Source organism: Streptopelia decaocto, assembly GCF_964273445.1.
Source record: "Streptopelia decaocto genome assembly, chromosome: 11".
Taxonomy (NCBI): Eukaryota; Metazoa; Chordata; class Aves; order Columbiformes; family Columbidae; genus Streptopelia; species Streptopelia decaocto.
Genome location: NC_138666.1, coordinates 6,545,789 through 6,560,971, shown reverse-complemented (window position 1 = coordinate 6,560,971; position 15,183 = coordinate 6,545,789). Strand labels below are relative to the sequence as shown.

The 15,183-nt window shown below is 59.5% G+C and overlaps 1 protein-coding gene across 3 annotated transcripts in view; it reads left to right on the top strand.

The window, feature by feature from the left end:
* The window catches only part of ZFPM1 (zinc finger protein, FOG family member 1), a 33,964-nt gene that overhangs the window by 15,981 nt on the left and 2,800 nt on the right, over nucleotides 1-15,183 (top strand). For all 3 annotated transcript variants that reach the window (XM_082063124.1, XM_082063123.1, XM_082063122.1), the window contains 7 exons: nucleotides 410-499; nucleotides 10,261-10,394; nucleotides 12,494-12,596; nucleotides 13,586-13,798; nucleotides 14,187-14,411; nucleotides 14,744-14,839; nucleotides 14,972-15,121. In XM_082063124.1, coding sequence (XP_081919250.1) covers nucleotides 410-499; nucleotides 10,261-10,394; nucleotides 12,494-12,596; nucleotides 13,586-13,798; nucleotides 14,187-14,411; nucleotides 14,744-14,839; nucleotides 14,972-15,121 — 1,011 coding nt within the window. The remainder of the gene's footprint in view (nucleotides 1-409; nucleotides 500-10,260; nucleotides 10,395-12,493; nucleotides 12,597-13,585; nucleotides 13,799-14,186; nucleotides 14,412-14,743; nucleotides 14,840-14,971; nucleotides 15,122-15,183) is intronic.

The following is a 15,183-nucleotide window of genomic DNA, read 5'->3' as shown; positions in this document are numbered from 1 at the left end:
AGAAAATAATTGTTATCAAGTTGCTATGAATACGCCACAAATAGAGCCGTGACGGGAGCGGGGCCGAACCGGGTGACGTGGGGCCCACAGTGGGGTGGGAGAAATGTGGGTGGGGTTTGGGGTGGGAGGTGGGTGCCCACCCATAGGTGGCTTGGGAAGGATGTGCAGGTGGGTTTGGATGTCCTTGCAGGTCACCCCGTGGGGCACAGGGGACATTATGACTGGGTAATGGAGGGTTTTGCTGGGACACGGGGATTTTGAGGGGGAAACCCCACTATGTACATCCTCAAGGGTGAACCCCCAGGCATCCTGGTCCTGAGGTGGCACCGCTTCAGTGGTCCTGTCACCAGGGGATGTCACCTCTGAAATCCACCACGCGTGACCAACTGCCTTCCCTCTCCCGCCACAGAGTCCAGAGATGCCCCGGAGAGTCCAAAGGAACTGGAGAAGCCGGATCCTGGAGAAAATTCCCAGGAACCAGACGCCTGGAATGGGCCAGGTGAGTCCCCAGTGCGTGGCCAGTCATCCTGCTCCATCCCAGCTGCACCACAGGCTGGAGCAGCCAGAGCGAAAACCAGTATGAGGAGGACTGGGAGGTGGGCAGGATGCAGATAGCAGCACTTCTACTGGAAGAGGAGGTGTGGGATGGGGGCTGTGGTCCCCCATGTCCCCTGTGCCATTGTTGAGACCATAAAAAAAAATAATCCATGAGCAGTGGGGATGCTGGCACCATGGCTGGCATCGCGCTTCCCGGCGCAGGGAGGGTTTGGACCCCGTCCTGCATTGCGAGGGCACTAACAAACATCCTGGCAACCACAAAAGTGCCGCTCAAGCGGTTTCGTGATAGTTATCAAAACCCCAAGGAGCAAATAGAACCATCTATCTCCCTCTCAGCATCTCTGCGTCGGGGCCGCTGGCACCCGGGCAGCCCTGTGGGTACCCCGCGCCCTATCGCCCCGCTATCTCCAAACCTTCCCACCATGGGGTTACGCTTGGTGTTCTTGGCGTAGATTTGGGTTTGCGGGCGCCTGTCTGATGGGGACGGCACTTGATGGGTGCATGGGGATGGGACTGCACGAACTGAGATTCTGCTCTGTCCTGGTGAAGCTCCATCTGGAGTCCCGGGTCCAGTTCTGGGCTCCCCACTTTAGGAAGGACAAGGAATTACTGGGGAGAGTCCAGTGAAGGGACACAGAGATGCCGAGGGGTCTGGAGCATCTTAGTGATGAGGAGACACTGAGAGAGCTGGGACTGTTCAGCTGGAGAAGAGAAGCTGAGAGGGATCTTATTGATGTTACAAAGATTTCAGGGTGGGTGTCAAGAGGTGCCAGACTCTGTTCAGTGGTGCCCAGCGTCAGGGTGAGGGGCAATGGGCACCGACTGAAACACAGGAGGTTCCATCTGAACATGAGGAGAAGTTTCTTTAGACAGTGCCAGAGCCTCGACCAGGCTGCCCAGAGTGGTTTGGAGTTTCCTTCTCTGGAGACATTCAAACCTGCCTGGACATGACCCTGTGTGATCTGCTCTGGTGACCCTGTGTTAGCAGGGGTTGGACTGGATGATCTCCAGAGGTCCCTTCAACCCCACCAGTCTGGGATTCACGTGACACTCCCAAGGGTGGATGCGCCACATTTCGGGCCCCATTGGCGCTGCCCACCCCCTGCTCCTCCCAGTGGGTTGGTACTGGTGGATCTGTTTTCGGAGCCGCATGCGATGGGAAGGGGTGATGTAGGACAGCGATCGCTTTGCAGCGATGGACGCGACGGGGGGTCCCCGCTGTGTCCCCAAGGCCACCAGTCTCTGGCACAGGCTGGGCCATGGGAACCGCCGGCTGCCGGCGCACGTGCTGCGGCAGCTGCCGAAATCCCCACGGCCCCGGGGGAGCCCCGTCCTCGCTCCCCGTCCCGCCCCAGCTGAGGGGAAGCGCTGGCCAGTCCCACTGATATCCCGGCCCTTCCTGCGTGCGGGGCAGGAAGGAGCCATGAGGCCACCCCCGGCTCCTCCTTATCTGCTCCTCGGCCTTTTGTCCCCGCCATCCCCTGTGCTGGCATCCCGGTGTGTCACCCCCAGCTGTCCCAATGCCCCAGGGGGGTCATGACACCGTGCACCCCCATATTCTGGCAGAACCGGCATCTACGGACCACGATGCCTCAGCTCTGGCCATGCCTCCCCTTCCCCCCATTCCCTCGCCGGAGCGAGTTATTTGCATTCTTTATGTAAAAGAGATTTTATTATCGCCTTCTCCCAGCCCATCTCTATTCTGGTAATTGGAGTGGTATTAATTTCTGTGTGGCTGGGAGTTGATGGCGGTCCGGCGATGCTGCAGCGATAGGGTGTTCCTTTCGCACCAACCGCCGCGATAGCCCCGTCTATCAGGCACTCTGCAGGCTCTGCACTTATCAGGGATGGAGCTGGCGAAAAGGGAAACTCTGAGCAGCCTGAATTTTCTTCTTTTTTTTATCAGGCAGGATCCGCCGTATGTCAGCAATGGCAGCCGCAAAGATGCGACGCGGCAGGGGGGCGAGCGGGCTGCTCCTGGGTGCCTTTGTTCGCGCCCTGCGGGGTCTCTCGCATTTCCCTGGCTCTTTTTGGGGGGCTACGGGTGTAACCTCCCCATGGCTTTGCCCTCTGGGTCTCCAAAACTCCTGCCCACTGGGTGCAGCACCGTGCTGGGACCTCTGCATGGAGCTCCTTGGCCCCGCATGCTGGAGAGGGAATATTGTTTTATCTTTGAAATGACCTTGTCTGTTGGAGGGGGCTGCCGCTTGCCTGGCTGATATGCAAATCCCTGGGAGCTGGAGGCTGCAATCCACAATTTGGGAGCCTTTGCAGATGTGTCGGGGTGCTGGGACACCCCGACTCTGTTCTGGGATGGAGCGTGGCCGTGCGTGGTGCCCACTTGTGCCTTCATCTTCTGATGGGGCTGGAAAGGGGATGTCCATCCTCCCTAAATTCCCCCAAACCACCCCAAATCTTTCCCCCAAGCCCTGCCAGCTGCTCTCAGCCATGCCCTATGTTTCCATCTTTTCCACTGGTTTTTGTTTGCTCTGGAGCAGGGCTGATAGTGGAGAATTTTGGGAGCAGCTGCAGCCTTCACCTCCCCTCCCACCCCATCGCTGCCCAGCCAACCTCACCATGTCAGGACGATTTTTGCAGAGGGATAAGGTGAAAAGCTCCAAGAAATGTCACCAACATGGTGTTGGGACAGGAGAATGGAGGAGAGCTGAGCCCCGTGAAGGGACCGGCTGCTCAACCACCTTATGAGACCCTGGAGAATCTCCACCAGGAGCAGCCCTGGGGAAGCCAGGCCGGCATTTGCCTTTCTACAAGGTGGAATGAAGCTTTTTGCCTTTGTCCCTGTGGGGACACCAGTGGGCCACCAGTAGAGAAGGGATGGAGCAGATAGGCACAAAGCCTGGGTGGCTTTTGGCCTGTCTCTCTGAGGGTTCCTCACTCCCTTTCCTACATCAACTTCACTATTTGGGTCCCCACCAAGATTTCCACCTTGCTGCTGGCTTCTCCAGGGTTTATTTAGTTGCTCACGGGTGCTACTGATGGCTCTGGGTTAATTATGGAGTATGGCTCAGGTCCACCTCTCCCAGAACCAGGGTTCCATCCTCACCACCAGCCTTGTGTGCGGGGTATCAGGATGGGACAGGGCAACTTATTATATTTTTGGTGCATCTAATTAAAACTTCAATTTTTTTTTTTCTTTCCTTTCCCTTCCCCCCCTGCCTTCCCCTTTGCCTCCCGCTCGCCTTCAGTTGTGTTTATCTGCACCACGACTCTTGCCTGAATAATCTCCGGCTGCCCGGAGTTTGTCTGCAAACCTCAAGGTTGATTATCGGGGCAAGCAGGGCACGGCGAGGAGGGGACGGCTCGTCCGGAGGGATGGCCCCGCGCCGCCCATGCCCCCTCGCTCCCCCTTCCCCTCCGCTCTGGTATGTGTGGGTGGGAAAAAATTATTCCAGCTATTTCATTTTATCGCTGGGAGCCGGGCTGTGCAGCAGATAGTTATGTTTGTGTTTGATTGCTGTGGGTTGGGGAGAATTGGGGGTTCAGGGCAGTAGCCCCCCAAGTTGGGGGGTTTCTCAGGGTCCTGATTCCCTTCTCCCTTTGCCTGGCTTCTGTCTGGCAAAGCCACATGTGGGCACTGAATGCAGCAGGATGATCTTAGCACAGGTGGTGGCACCTGTCCTGGCTTGGGGACATTGAAGGGGACCCTGTCCCTGCTGGGGTCTGTCCCTGCAGGTTCCTGCTCTCAGTTCAGCCTCTGTCTGGGGACATTGCAGGGTGGACGGATGCTCAGGCCAGTTTGGGGACACTGCGGGAGTGCAGGGACGCCGCTGTGTCAGGCAATGCTGGGGACCGTTGAGACCTGCAGGAACTGTCCCCTTCTCTGTCCCCATCCTCCCCTCCATTTTCGCCTGGGAAGGAGAGAAATGTCTTGCACACTTGGGGCGAGAGCTCTGAGGCCGATGCTGCCTGTTTCACAGTGATTGACAGCTGTCAATCAGTCCCACCTTGCTGGTCTGCCCTGGACTGGATCTCTGAACCTGGTGGGTTTTAGGCTTGGAGCAAGGCTGAGCTCCCACTCCCCTCCTCCAGCTGGGTGCTGTCCCCCTGGGTGTCCCCCCCCAGTTTCTGCAGGCAGGCCCATGCGGTGCCCCCCCCTTTTCCGGAGGGGATATCTGCCCTCTGCATCGGCTCCGGGCCCCTTCGCTCCCCTTCCGCCCCCCCTCTGCCTTCCTGTCCCCCCACGTCACCCCTACCCGCTGACTGCCACCAGCCTGGGGGGTCCCAGCAGCCCCACGAGTGGGGACAGAGCAGGGACAGGGGGTTCCTGGCACAGGAGTCCAGCCACCCCTGGGGAAACTGGAAAGTTTTCCTCCTTCCCATCCTCCCTGAGCTCTTGCTGATGTTTTTCCTGGTGTTTATTCCTGTCCCTGTAGACACAGCTCCCACTTATTTCCCAGGGTGGGGAACCTGCTGCGACCAGGACCCCCTGGGGACAGGGACTCCCTCAGGGCCACATCCCAGCAGGACACAGCAACACCCTGAACACAAACGTCCCGGGGCGGCTTATCGGGACACGTCCCGCTGGGGCAGGGCACCCCAGCTGACGTGGGCTGTCAGGGACAGGCCATCACGGGGTGACGTGTGGCACAGCCCGTGCCCACCCTGTTGCTGGCGCCTGCCAGCTGTGCCACACAGCTGGCCAGCGGGGTGCCTGGCCCTTTTGGGGTGCAGCAGCTCCCGAGTGTCCTCACTCCCGGGTGCTGGGAGGTGCCCGCTCTGCTCTGTAGGTCACAGCTCCCTCCATTAGCCAGGGGCAGGGTTCAGCCTGATAAAGTTTTGCTTTTGTACTCTGTCAAAAAAAAAAAAAAAAATCAATAAATTGCAAGCGATGGGCAGGAGTGATAAAGGCAGAGGTCTTTCCTTGGCTCCTGCCCTGTCGGGGCAGTGGGGTGCCCCCCTGCACCCCAAAACCAGCAGCAGTCCAGCTCTCCCACAACCGTCCCCCCTCGATCCATGGCAGCTTGACCAGAGCAACCCCAGGCTGAGCCCAAGCAGGCGCAGCCCAGCAAGGCTGGAATTTAAACCCTCCTCACTCCTTTGTCGTCCCCAAGGCTGCCCTGATTACTCGAGCACCCGGGACGGCAAAGCCGGGATAATCTCCTTAGCCCCTTTGGAGAGATTTCCCTTTGTGCGCGGAGGTGAAGAGTGGAGATGCTGCGTGTTCGCAGCTTAAGACTCTTCCCAATCGGCTCCCTCCATCTTATCAGAGCGGTGCCATCACATCATTGCACTAGTTGAGTTGTCAGGATTTATTCCTTCCGCCGCCGTGCACTCGCCGCTTCTAAAAACAGCAGCTGGGGTGTGCGGCGGGGCCAGGCTGGGGGTGTCAGGGTTTCTCCAGTTCAATTTTCCCCGGGGGGGAGCAGGACAGCCACGGGAGGTTGGGTACCAATGGGTGGGTGGGTGGATGAATCCATCCTCCCTCCACCTTAGGGTTCCTGTGCCATGGGGACATCCCGCACATTCTGGGATGGGAGCAGAGAACACAAGTTCACCCCACTTCCCCAGACTCAGCATCACCAGGGCTCATACGGGGGCTGTACCTGACGTTGTGTCCCCCCCCATGGCTGGCAGCCCCCAGGGCTAGGCACAAAGTGCTGTATTAATAGGAGCAACGTGCAGCTGATACTGGGATGTGGTCCCGTGACACCCCGATAACGGTATTTATCCCGATAGTATCCAGGCAGCTGCAAACACTGCAGGGACCTCTGAGCTGGGTCCTCACTGAGGGGCAGAGCCGGGTCATTGAGATTTGATGAAAGTTGTGCGGATGTGGGAGCCCCTTGCGATGGGACCGATGCGCTTTTCCCCCCTGCTCGCTCCCACATGGAAAGCAAATGTTGATGCACAGATGCTCCAGAGCATCTAGGAGCAAACGTGGGTGCCGCAGGAGCTGGCACAGCTCGGTGCATCTCCCAATGGTCCATCCTTGCCCCCTGGTACTGGGCGCTGGGGAGGCCAAACTTTGAATCCTGGGGTCAGTTTTGGGCCCCTCACAAGAAAGCCCTTGTGGTGCTGGAGCAAGTTGAGAGAAGGGAACAGAGCTGGGAAGGGGCTGGAACACAAGTGTGATGGGAGCGGCTGAGGAGCCTGGGGGGGGTCAGCTGGAGAACAGGAGCTGAGGGGAGACCTTCTGATCTCTGAACTGCCTGAAAGGAGCTTGGAGCCAGGGGGGATCGGGCTCTGCTCCCAAGAAACAAGTGCCAGGAGCAGAGGAAACTGCCTCAAGTTGCACCAGGGGAGGCTGAGGTTGGATCTGGGGAACAATTTCTTCCCCAAAGGGCTGTCAGGCATTGGAACAGGCTGCCCAGGGCAGTGGTAGAGTCACCATCCCTGGAGGGGTTGAAGAGATGGAGATGAGGTTCTCAGGGGCATGGGTTAGTGACAGGGTTGGGGTAATGGTTGGACTCGATGATCTTGAGGGTCTTTTGCAACCGAAATGATTCTGATTCTGTTATCTCCCTGACCATATGGATGCTGTGGGTCACCTTGCAGATGGGCTCTTGCAGAAGTTCATCTTCATCACACCCTGGTCTTGCATTCACCCCATCCCAGAGGACGATGCAGCCATGTTGCACGGTGATGCCGCATCTTGCAACCCTGTGGGCTTCGTCCCTCCCCGTGTCCCCAGCCAGGACCCCCATCTCCCCAGGGACCCGTGTGCCAGCAGTGCCTTCTCAGCCATCGATCGCCTGCTGCGTGGCCGTGGTGTGATGACAGGATTAATCTTTGCTCTCCGGCACAGCTCAGCCTATTTCTTTGAAATCTCTCGATGGGGAGATAAACCGAGGTGCAGCGCTGGGCGAGCAGGCGCTGTTGGTCCTGGGGGGCAGGGAACAGCGCTGGCACCCCATGTTTCAGCACTGGGGGCCACGCCACACTGAGCAGGTGCACCCAGCTCACCGGGGGCTTTTTCCCCTCCTTCCTTCCTTCCTTCCTGCTGCTTTTCTTTGCGACCCAAAGCAAACAACCAGGTCCCTGCCCCATTTGGTTAATGATCTGGGAGATAAACCCTCCCGTGATAACGGCAGGGGCACCGCCTGCTCGGGGACCGATGGCCAGATGAGATACCCAGGGTGGTGTTCACCTGCCGGGGGGGATCCCGCAGGGATGGGGGCTGCACCCACGGACTTTGTTCCTTGCTGGGGGGCACGGGGCACCCCAGGGGCCCAGGGGCTGGCACTGGCTTTTCCCAGGGTGTATTCAGGGCGATGTGGCACAATCTGGTGTTGTCGGAGAGTAGGGAAGGGGATTGCTCCCCACTGCGTTGTTGTCCCCACGTGGGGACACAGCTCGATTGCTTTGAGCTTTGCTCCCAAGTGCAGCCACTGTGAACGTTCAGCATCTCCCAGGCCACCCCATCCCGCCATTGTTCCCCTCGTGCCAAGCACAGCAATGCCATGTGCTTAGTTTGAAAAATCACCTTTTTTCCTCTCTTTTTGTCTTGCTGTATCAATGTGGGTGCAACCAGGTACTGTGGGGGCTCCGGCAGTGTCACCGGCCGGGGACAGGGGCACCCATCCAGACAGAGAACCGCTCGGCACCACTCCCTGGGGTTCACCACCACCCCATTTTTGTGGTGACGCTGGGGGACTGGGCCACCGGCCGGTGCCATGGCCATGGGGTGCTGGCGGGAAGCGGGGCTGGCTCCGGCAACACTATTTTTGTCCCCCCTGTCTGGAACGGTTTTCTCTTTATCAGCGCCTGCGTGTTTTCTCTGCTGGGGATTGATACACAGAAGATGAAGTGCTCTGACATGGGAAGTGTCAGGCGAACGCTCTTATCTCGGAGACATGGTCTCCTGACCCAAACGCCGCTGATTACCAGTGAGACGGGGGGAAGGCGGGGGGGCAAAAAGCAGGGGGAGGGGGCATGGAGGGGGAGAGGTGGCGGTTGGGCTCCATTCCCCAAAAGCAGCCAGGATCTGTGGGGTGGCAAAGCCAGAGAGGAGCCACCATCCTTGGGGCTGTCTTGGGGGGTTGCCATCACCTTCCTGGGGTTTGGGGGTTGGTGAGGACCAGTGACATGGGGATGCTGGGACCCTCAGCAGAGGGGCCGGAGGGAGCCTGGCACCCTGGCAGGGAGTCAGATGGGAGCTGGTTGTTGGAAACACGGAGCAATGTTCACCCTGCAAGGGTCTGACTGCCCCATTCAGCCCCGAGGTCACGGTGACAGCTGCATCCTGCCCTGGAGGGTCTGCTCCCTGCCTGCCCCCCATGTCCTTTGCGGGAGGGACCAGCCGGGCGTGGGGCTGCTGCTGCCTGTCCTTGGCATCGGTTTGTGCCAGGGAATAAATCTCATCGGCTCCTCAGAGGTCCCAGACCCCTCTCTGCCCTCCTCCTCCTCCCCATGCCGAGATGGAGCTGGTGAGGCCACAGGCTGGGGGATGCTGGGGACGTGGGGCAGGGGAATGCTGGGGATGTGCACACCCCAAAAACCATTTTGCTGGGGATGAAATCCCAGTGGGAGACAGAGCCAGGATCCCCACGGCCAGGGTGGATTCTGGAGCATTCCAGCTCTGTGCCAGTAGCAAAGGGCTGCGAGGTCAAAGGGTCTGAGGTGCTGCAGGCAGGAGGTGCTGCAGGAAGGGGATGGCAGGCAGAGCACATCTCAGTATGCTGGCTGTGGCACAGGGACCAGCCAAAGATCTCAGGGACCTTTGATGCCTTCACAGACCTTTTCTCCAGCCCAGCTCCCCACGGGTTTTGCCAAGGGGCACTGGCTGCTCCCCTGGGACACGCTCAGAGCCACATCCCCAGTGGCACAGGGTCCTCCTTGGCAGATGGAGGGACCCATGGTTGACAGTAGGACGTGGGTGCCGCCAACCTGCATTCAGCACCCAGCACTTCCAGTCGCTCACCTTAACTTACCCCAGTGCTGAGAGGATCCCCATGTCAGCCTGGCTAATAAACACATCAGATTTCAATCTCTGCAACCATGGGATCGCTTTATCCTCCCTGCGCTCCCAGCTCGGAAAGCAATTTTGCCTTCAAACCCGCGCAGCCTCCTCCCCGCCCACAGGACCAGGGCACTGGCTGCGGCTTCTGCAGCATCCTCGAATGACACGGGCTCTGGGCGCATGGCTTTTGGGGGGGCTCTTTTTCCTGGCATGGTGATGGGGGAACCCCCCACTTCTGCCCTGGAGTACCCCAGGGTGCCAGGAGCCTTCCCGGCTGCAGATGGGTGACCTGGGCACCCTGCCTGGCTGCTGACCTGGTGTTTGGCTCTCTGTCCTTGGGGAGCATCTTCTTTTTTGGGGTGCAGCATCCGTCCCACCACATGGCAAGGGGCAGCCAGCATGCATCCATCTGCGTATTGGTTACCTGCCATCTTATCTGCGCTCCGAAAGACAAAGGCACAGTTAAAACATTTTAGAGCAGCCTTCATAGTGTATTAACATGTTATCTAACCCATTAAACCAGGGGCTTATCAGATAATCAAAGCCATTAAGCCCTGAAGCTGCTGTGACTTTGGGTGCAGGGATGGGAAATGCTCCTTCCGCTCCACTGTGCGGTGCCTGGACCCCCCGGCGAGCAGCCACATCCCACCCGCTCACCACAGCCCCGGGACACCCACCTGCAGCTCTGGCCTCCACGTGGGTGCCCACATCCCCAGGGACCTGGGGCAGCCAGGGGTCTGTTTTGGGGACATTGTGCTGATGTTGTACCCATCTCCCCGCAGATGAGCTGGACCTGGTCGTGCAGGACGGGAAGCGGCGGGTGCGAAGCCGCAGGAGCCTCCCCGAGGGTTTCTCCTGGGGACCCTTCCAGGGCAGCATCCACAGCGAGCTGGCATCGCCAGGGCACGGTGACATGGTAAGGGGCACTGCCGATGATGGTGACAGGGAAAATGCCAAGGAATGAAGTTGTTTGAAGAAAGGAGTTAGTTTGGGAGGGATTTTCCCTGCCAACCCCCTGGGTATCTTTGGGTTTGGGTGCCCAGGAGGTTTCCCTGCCACACGCTGCCCCCAGATCAGAGCGTCCCCATGGGCAGGGGGACGGGATGCTGCCTGTCCCCTCTTGTCCCCTCCTGTACATGGCTGCAGGCTGCTTGGTGGCACGTGTGTCCTCACAGAGGAGATGTGGTTTGGGTTTCCCAACCAAGATTTGCCCCTGGGGGATGCCGGTTGTGCCTGGAAAGCGCTGGAGTGGGACAGGAGGCAGCGGGGGGCACCGGGGCTGGTGGCTGTGTCGGGGTGGGTGCACATGGGTGTGTTTTAGGTGCCAGATCCTCACATTCCAGCCGCATCCTTCCCCCAGCATCTCCTTGGAGCTGCACAAGAGCAGCTCCAGCCCAGGGTCTTCAAGGCCGGAGGATCTCACCCAGGCTCTGTCCCCACCTCCTCCTCCTCCTCCTTCTCCTCCTGTCTCCCTCGCTCTTTTTTTTTTTTTTTTTCATTTTTTTTAGCTCAGGCCCGTTTATCTTTGCCGAATTAAATCCTTGATTAACCCTTATCTGCCCAGTTTGGCTCCCTATCTCCTGGTTGGCGCCGTGTGTCCAGACACCCGGTACAGGATGATTGATTTCTTAAAGATATGCCCGGCTTTTTTTCTGATACTTCATTTATTGTCTAAATATTTTTGCTCCCATTTCAGCAGCTCCCTTATCAAGCCCAGCTGATGATTCCCAGCCCTGCTCTCCTCCACCACTCTCCTCCCTCCCTATCTCTGCTCGGGGAAGTGAGGAAGGAATCGCAGCCCCATCCCTGATACGGGCTGTCGCCCTTGGGTCCCTTCGTCTTTGTCACTGGAGGTGGTCGGGGGGGTGCAGGGTGTCTCCCCTAAATCCTGCCTCTCTCTGCTGTCTGTCTCCATGCGGGAGATTATCCCAGCCCAGTGCAAACTGGAAATACTGGGTGGCTTTAATGCTGCTGTGGCATGAAGCATCACATGTGCCCATCGTTGCACTGATGGGGGAGTAGGAAGAGGAGGAGGGGGAGGAAGATGCCTCCCCCAAAACCAGCCTTGCTCGGGAGGGTGTGCAAACCCTCTGGCAGCACCAGCCCAGAGGTGCCAAGTGTTGGCAGAGCCCCATGTGCCATCTCACCCCTGGCTGTCCCCCCACATCCCCCCCAGCCGCCCAGGGTGATGCCCACAGCGGGGCAGTGGGGCCGCCCTGGTAACGCCGTCCCGGCGGATGTGGAGCAGATTGGGTTTCTGATGGTTATCGGGCCGGTGCAGAGCGGAGACACTGACCTCTTTGTTCGGGGAGAACAAGGAAGGGTTCGACACGGGGCTGGGGCCACGGAGGGGGGCCAGAGCGTGCGCCCTGGGGTGCTGGGAGCACCCTGGGGTGCTGTGGGGTGCGCGGACACTGCAGGGGCCTCCCTCTGCTTGGGGGTACCCACACGTCCCCCTGTGCACAGCACAGAGACACTCCTCTCTCTCCTGGTGTGGGACGTGGTGGGGCCACCACGGTCCCCAGCCCATGTGCCACCAGCAGCACCTGTCCCTGTGTCCCATGCAGGGGGGTCCCTAAAACCTCCCAGCCCCGTTTCCCAGCCACTTTCCACAGGGGCAGGGGAGGGTCCTGTGAAATGTGCACACGCATGTGCCAACACATGCACACAACACAGGCACATGGGGGGGTTATCGCGCTGCCGGCACTCGGCTCCTGCCAGTGATAAGGCCTCAACCGGCTGCCACTGTCAGGCTGAGTCGGAGGGTTTAGAAATATTGGGACGAATAATTAGATTTCATATCGTTACCGCGGCAGCCATCGGAGGATCAGGCAGATTAATTTCCCCCCCACACCACCACCCTTTTCTGCTCATTAATATTCATTAGAGATGCAGGAAGGCAGAGCTGGGCACAGGCTGAGTGGGGAGCACCACGGCCCCCCTGCTGCCACCTCCTCACCCTGACCCCTGCCCGTTTGGGAAGCAGCGCTCAACCCCCCTCCCTGTCCTCGGCAGAGCCCCCCCGTGACACTGGTGCTGGAGGATGAGAGCTGCTGGTTGTCCCGCCTGCCCCTCGTGCCTGCAGAGCCCGATGCCAACGCCGTCATCTACAGGAAGGGTCAGTACTAGTGCTTGGGGACTCTGGGGGGCGTCGAGCACGGCTGCCCCTGGCACTGGGGTGAGGGATGGGGTGCTGCTGCAGAGGGATGAGTCCATGTCCCATCCAGCCCCCCACCTGCTGCTGGTGGCTGCCCACCCCAGCCGCTGCCTGGGGCCCCCCACACCTGGGGCAGCGGCTGCTCCTCTGTGATGCCCCGCTGGCTGTCTCTGGGGCTTGTCCCCTGTCCGTGGGGCTTGTCCCACATCCCTGCGACTTGGTCCCCTGTCCCAGCCCTCCCCAGCTGTCTGGCTGCTGGGGGACATAAGGAGGGTCCCAGCTGGTGCAGATGTTGCTGCAGGCGTGAGTGCAAGCGTCAGTGCATGTAGGTGGGGCGAGAGCCAGCGCAAGCATCGGGGCGAAACTCCTTGCAAGCATTACTGCACATAGTGGTGTAAGAGTCTGTGCAAGCATTGCTGCAGGTGCTGGTGTAAGACTTGGCACAAACATCGGTGCAAGACTCAGTACGAGCATTACTGCAAGCATTGGTGCATGTGTTGGTACGAGCAGTACTGCATGCAGTGGTGTAAAACTCAGTGCAAGTATTGGTACAAGACTCAGTGTAAGCATTACTGCAAGCATTGGTGCAAGTGTTGCTGCAAGCATTGGTGTACAACTCAGCACAAGCACTGGTGCAAGTGTTACTGCCCACATTGGTGTAAGACTCTGTGCAAGCATTTCTGCAAGCGGGGGCTCCAGCATGGGTGCAAGAGTGAGCGGGAGGCTGCGGGCAGGCAGGGCAGTGCAGGCAGGGCTATGCAGGCAGGGCGGTGCAGGCAGCGCTGGCCACAGGCAGACACTGCCATCTCCAGGCAGTTCGGGGCTCAGCCATGGCCGGGAGGAAGCACCAGGCTCAGAGGGGGCAAGGACAGAAAGGGACAAGGGGCACAGAGCCGTGCAGGACGGGAATCTGGGAGGTCTGTGCTGACCACTATCCCCACATCCCCCAGATGAAGCCCTGTGGTGCCGGACGACGCGTGCTCTGCGGGAAGACGAGCCCGTGTGTGCTTTCGTGGTGGCAGAGCCACCAGCTGTCCCCAACCACCATGCGGTGACAGCGGAGCCCGGTGACTCACCCTACCCGGCTGCGCTGCGCTCAGACATCCAGCTGCTGCCACAGCAAGCGGGCATGGCTGCCATCCTGGCCACCGCCGTGGTCAACAGTGAGTCCCTGGGGGGCATGGCGGGGTGGGGGGACATGGTGCAGCCCACGGGACTGTGCCAAGGGTTCCCAGCCTGTCATGCAAGTGATGTATCACAGGATCAGAGAATCATCTTGGTTGGAAGAGACCCTCAAGATCATCGAGTCCAACCATAACTCACCTCTGGCACTACCCCATGTCCCTGAGAACCTCATCTCCATCTGCTCAACCCCTCCAGCGATGGTGACTCCAGCACTGCCCTGGGCAGCCTGTTCCAATGCCCGACAGCCCTTTGGGGAAGAAATAGTTCCCCAGATCCAACCTCAGTCTCCCCTGGCACAACTTGAGGCAGTTTCCTCTTGTCCTATCAAGAGGAAATTTGCATGTCCCATCCTTGTCCCCTCTGCAGAGGATGTCTTCCCGTGCAAGGACTGCGGGATCTGGTACCGGAGCGAGCGCAACCTGCAAGCCCACCTGATGTACTACTGCGCCAGCCGGCAGAGCGCTGGCTCACCCGCCCTGGAGGAGAAGCCCAAGGAGACGTACCCCAACGAGCGCATCTGCCCCTTCCCGCAGTGCAAGAAGAGCTGCCCCAGCGCCAGCTCCCTGGAGATCCACATGCGGAGCCACAGCGGTATGACACGGCACGGCATGGCACAACGTGGCATGGCATGGCACGCTGCTGCACTCTGGGGACACCAAGCCACATGCAGGGAACCCAAGAGTGAAGGGGTGGAGAGGCAGTGGGGATGCAGCACAGTGACCAGTTAGATGAGGTTCTCCCTCAGGTTACTGGTTTGGGGCTGCTACCTTGTAAGTCTTCCCCCATGTCCTGTAAAGACAAAAGGAGCATCCTGCTTCCTGCAGCTGGTGCCTTCTTGGCTGGCACAGGCCATGGATTGTCTCTGTGGTCCCTGTCCCCCTTCCCTCGGTGCTGAAGTGTCTGCCTGTCTGTCCATCCTGCAGGAGAGCGGCCGTTCGTCTGCCTGATCTGCCTGTCCGCCTTCACCACGAAAGCCAACTGCGAGCGTCACCTGAAGGTGCACACGGACACCCTGAATGGTGAGTGAGCGCTGCCCAGCGTCCCCATGGGGACACCCCTGTCCCTTTCAGCACAGCCTGGGGACAGGGACCCACTCCCCATGGGTCTCTGCCAGGTGGTGTCCTGCCTGCTCAGCCCCACGTTCCCCACAGGCGTCTGCCACAGCTGCGGCTTCATCTCCACCACAAGGGACATCCTCTATAGCCACCTTGTCACCAACCACATGATCTGCCAGCCAGGCTCCAAGGGAGAGATGTACTCACCAGGGCCAGCCCTGCCCGCTGCCAAACCCCTGACCCCCGGTGGGTACCCAGGCGGGCGACACGTGCCAGCGCTCCACGCACAGCCTAGCATTGCCACCGAG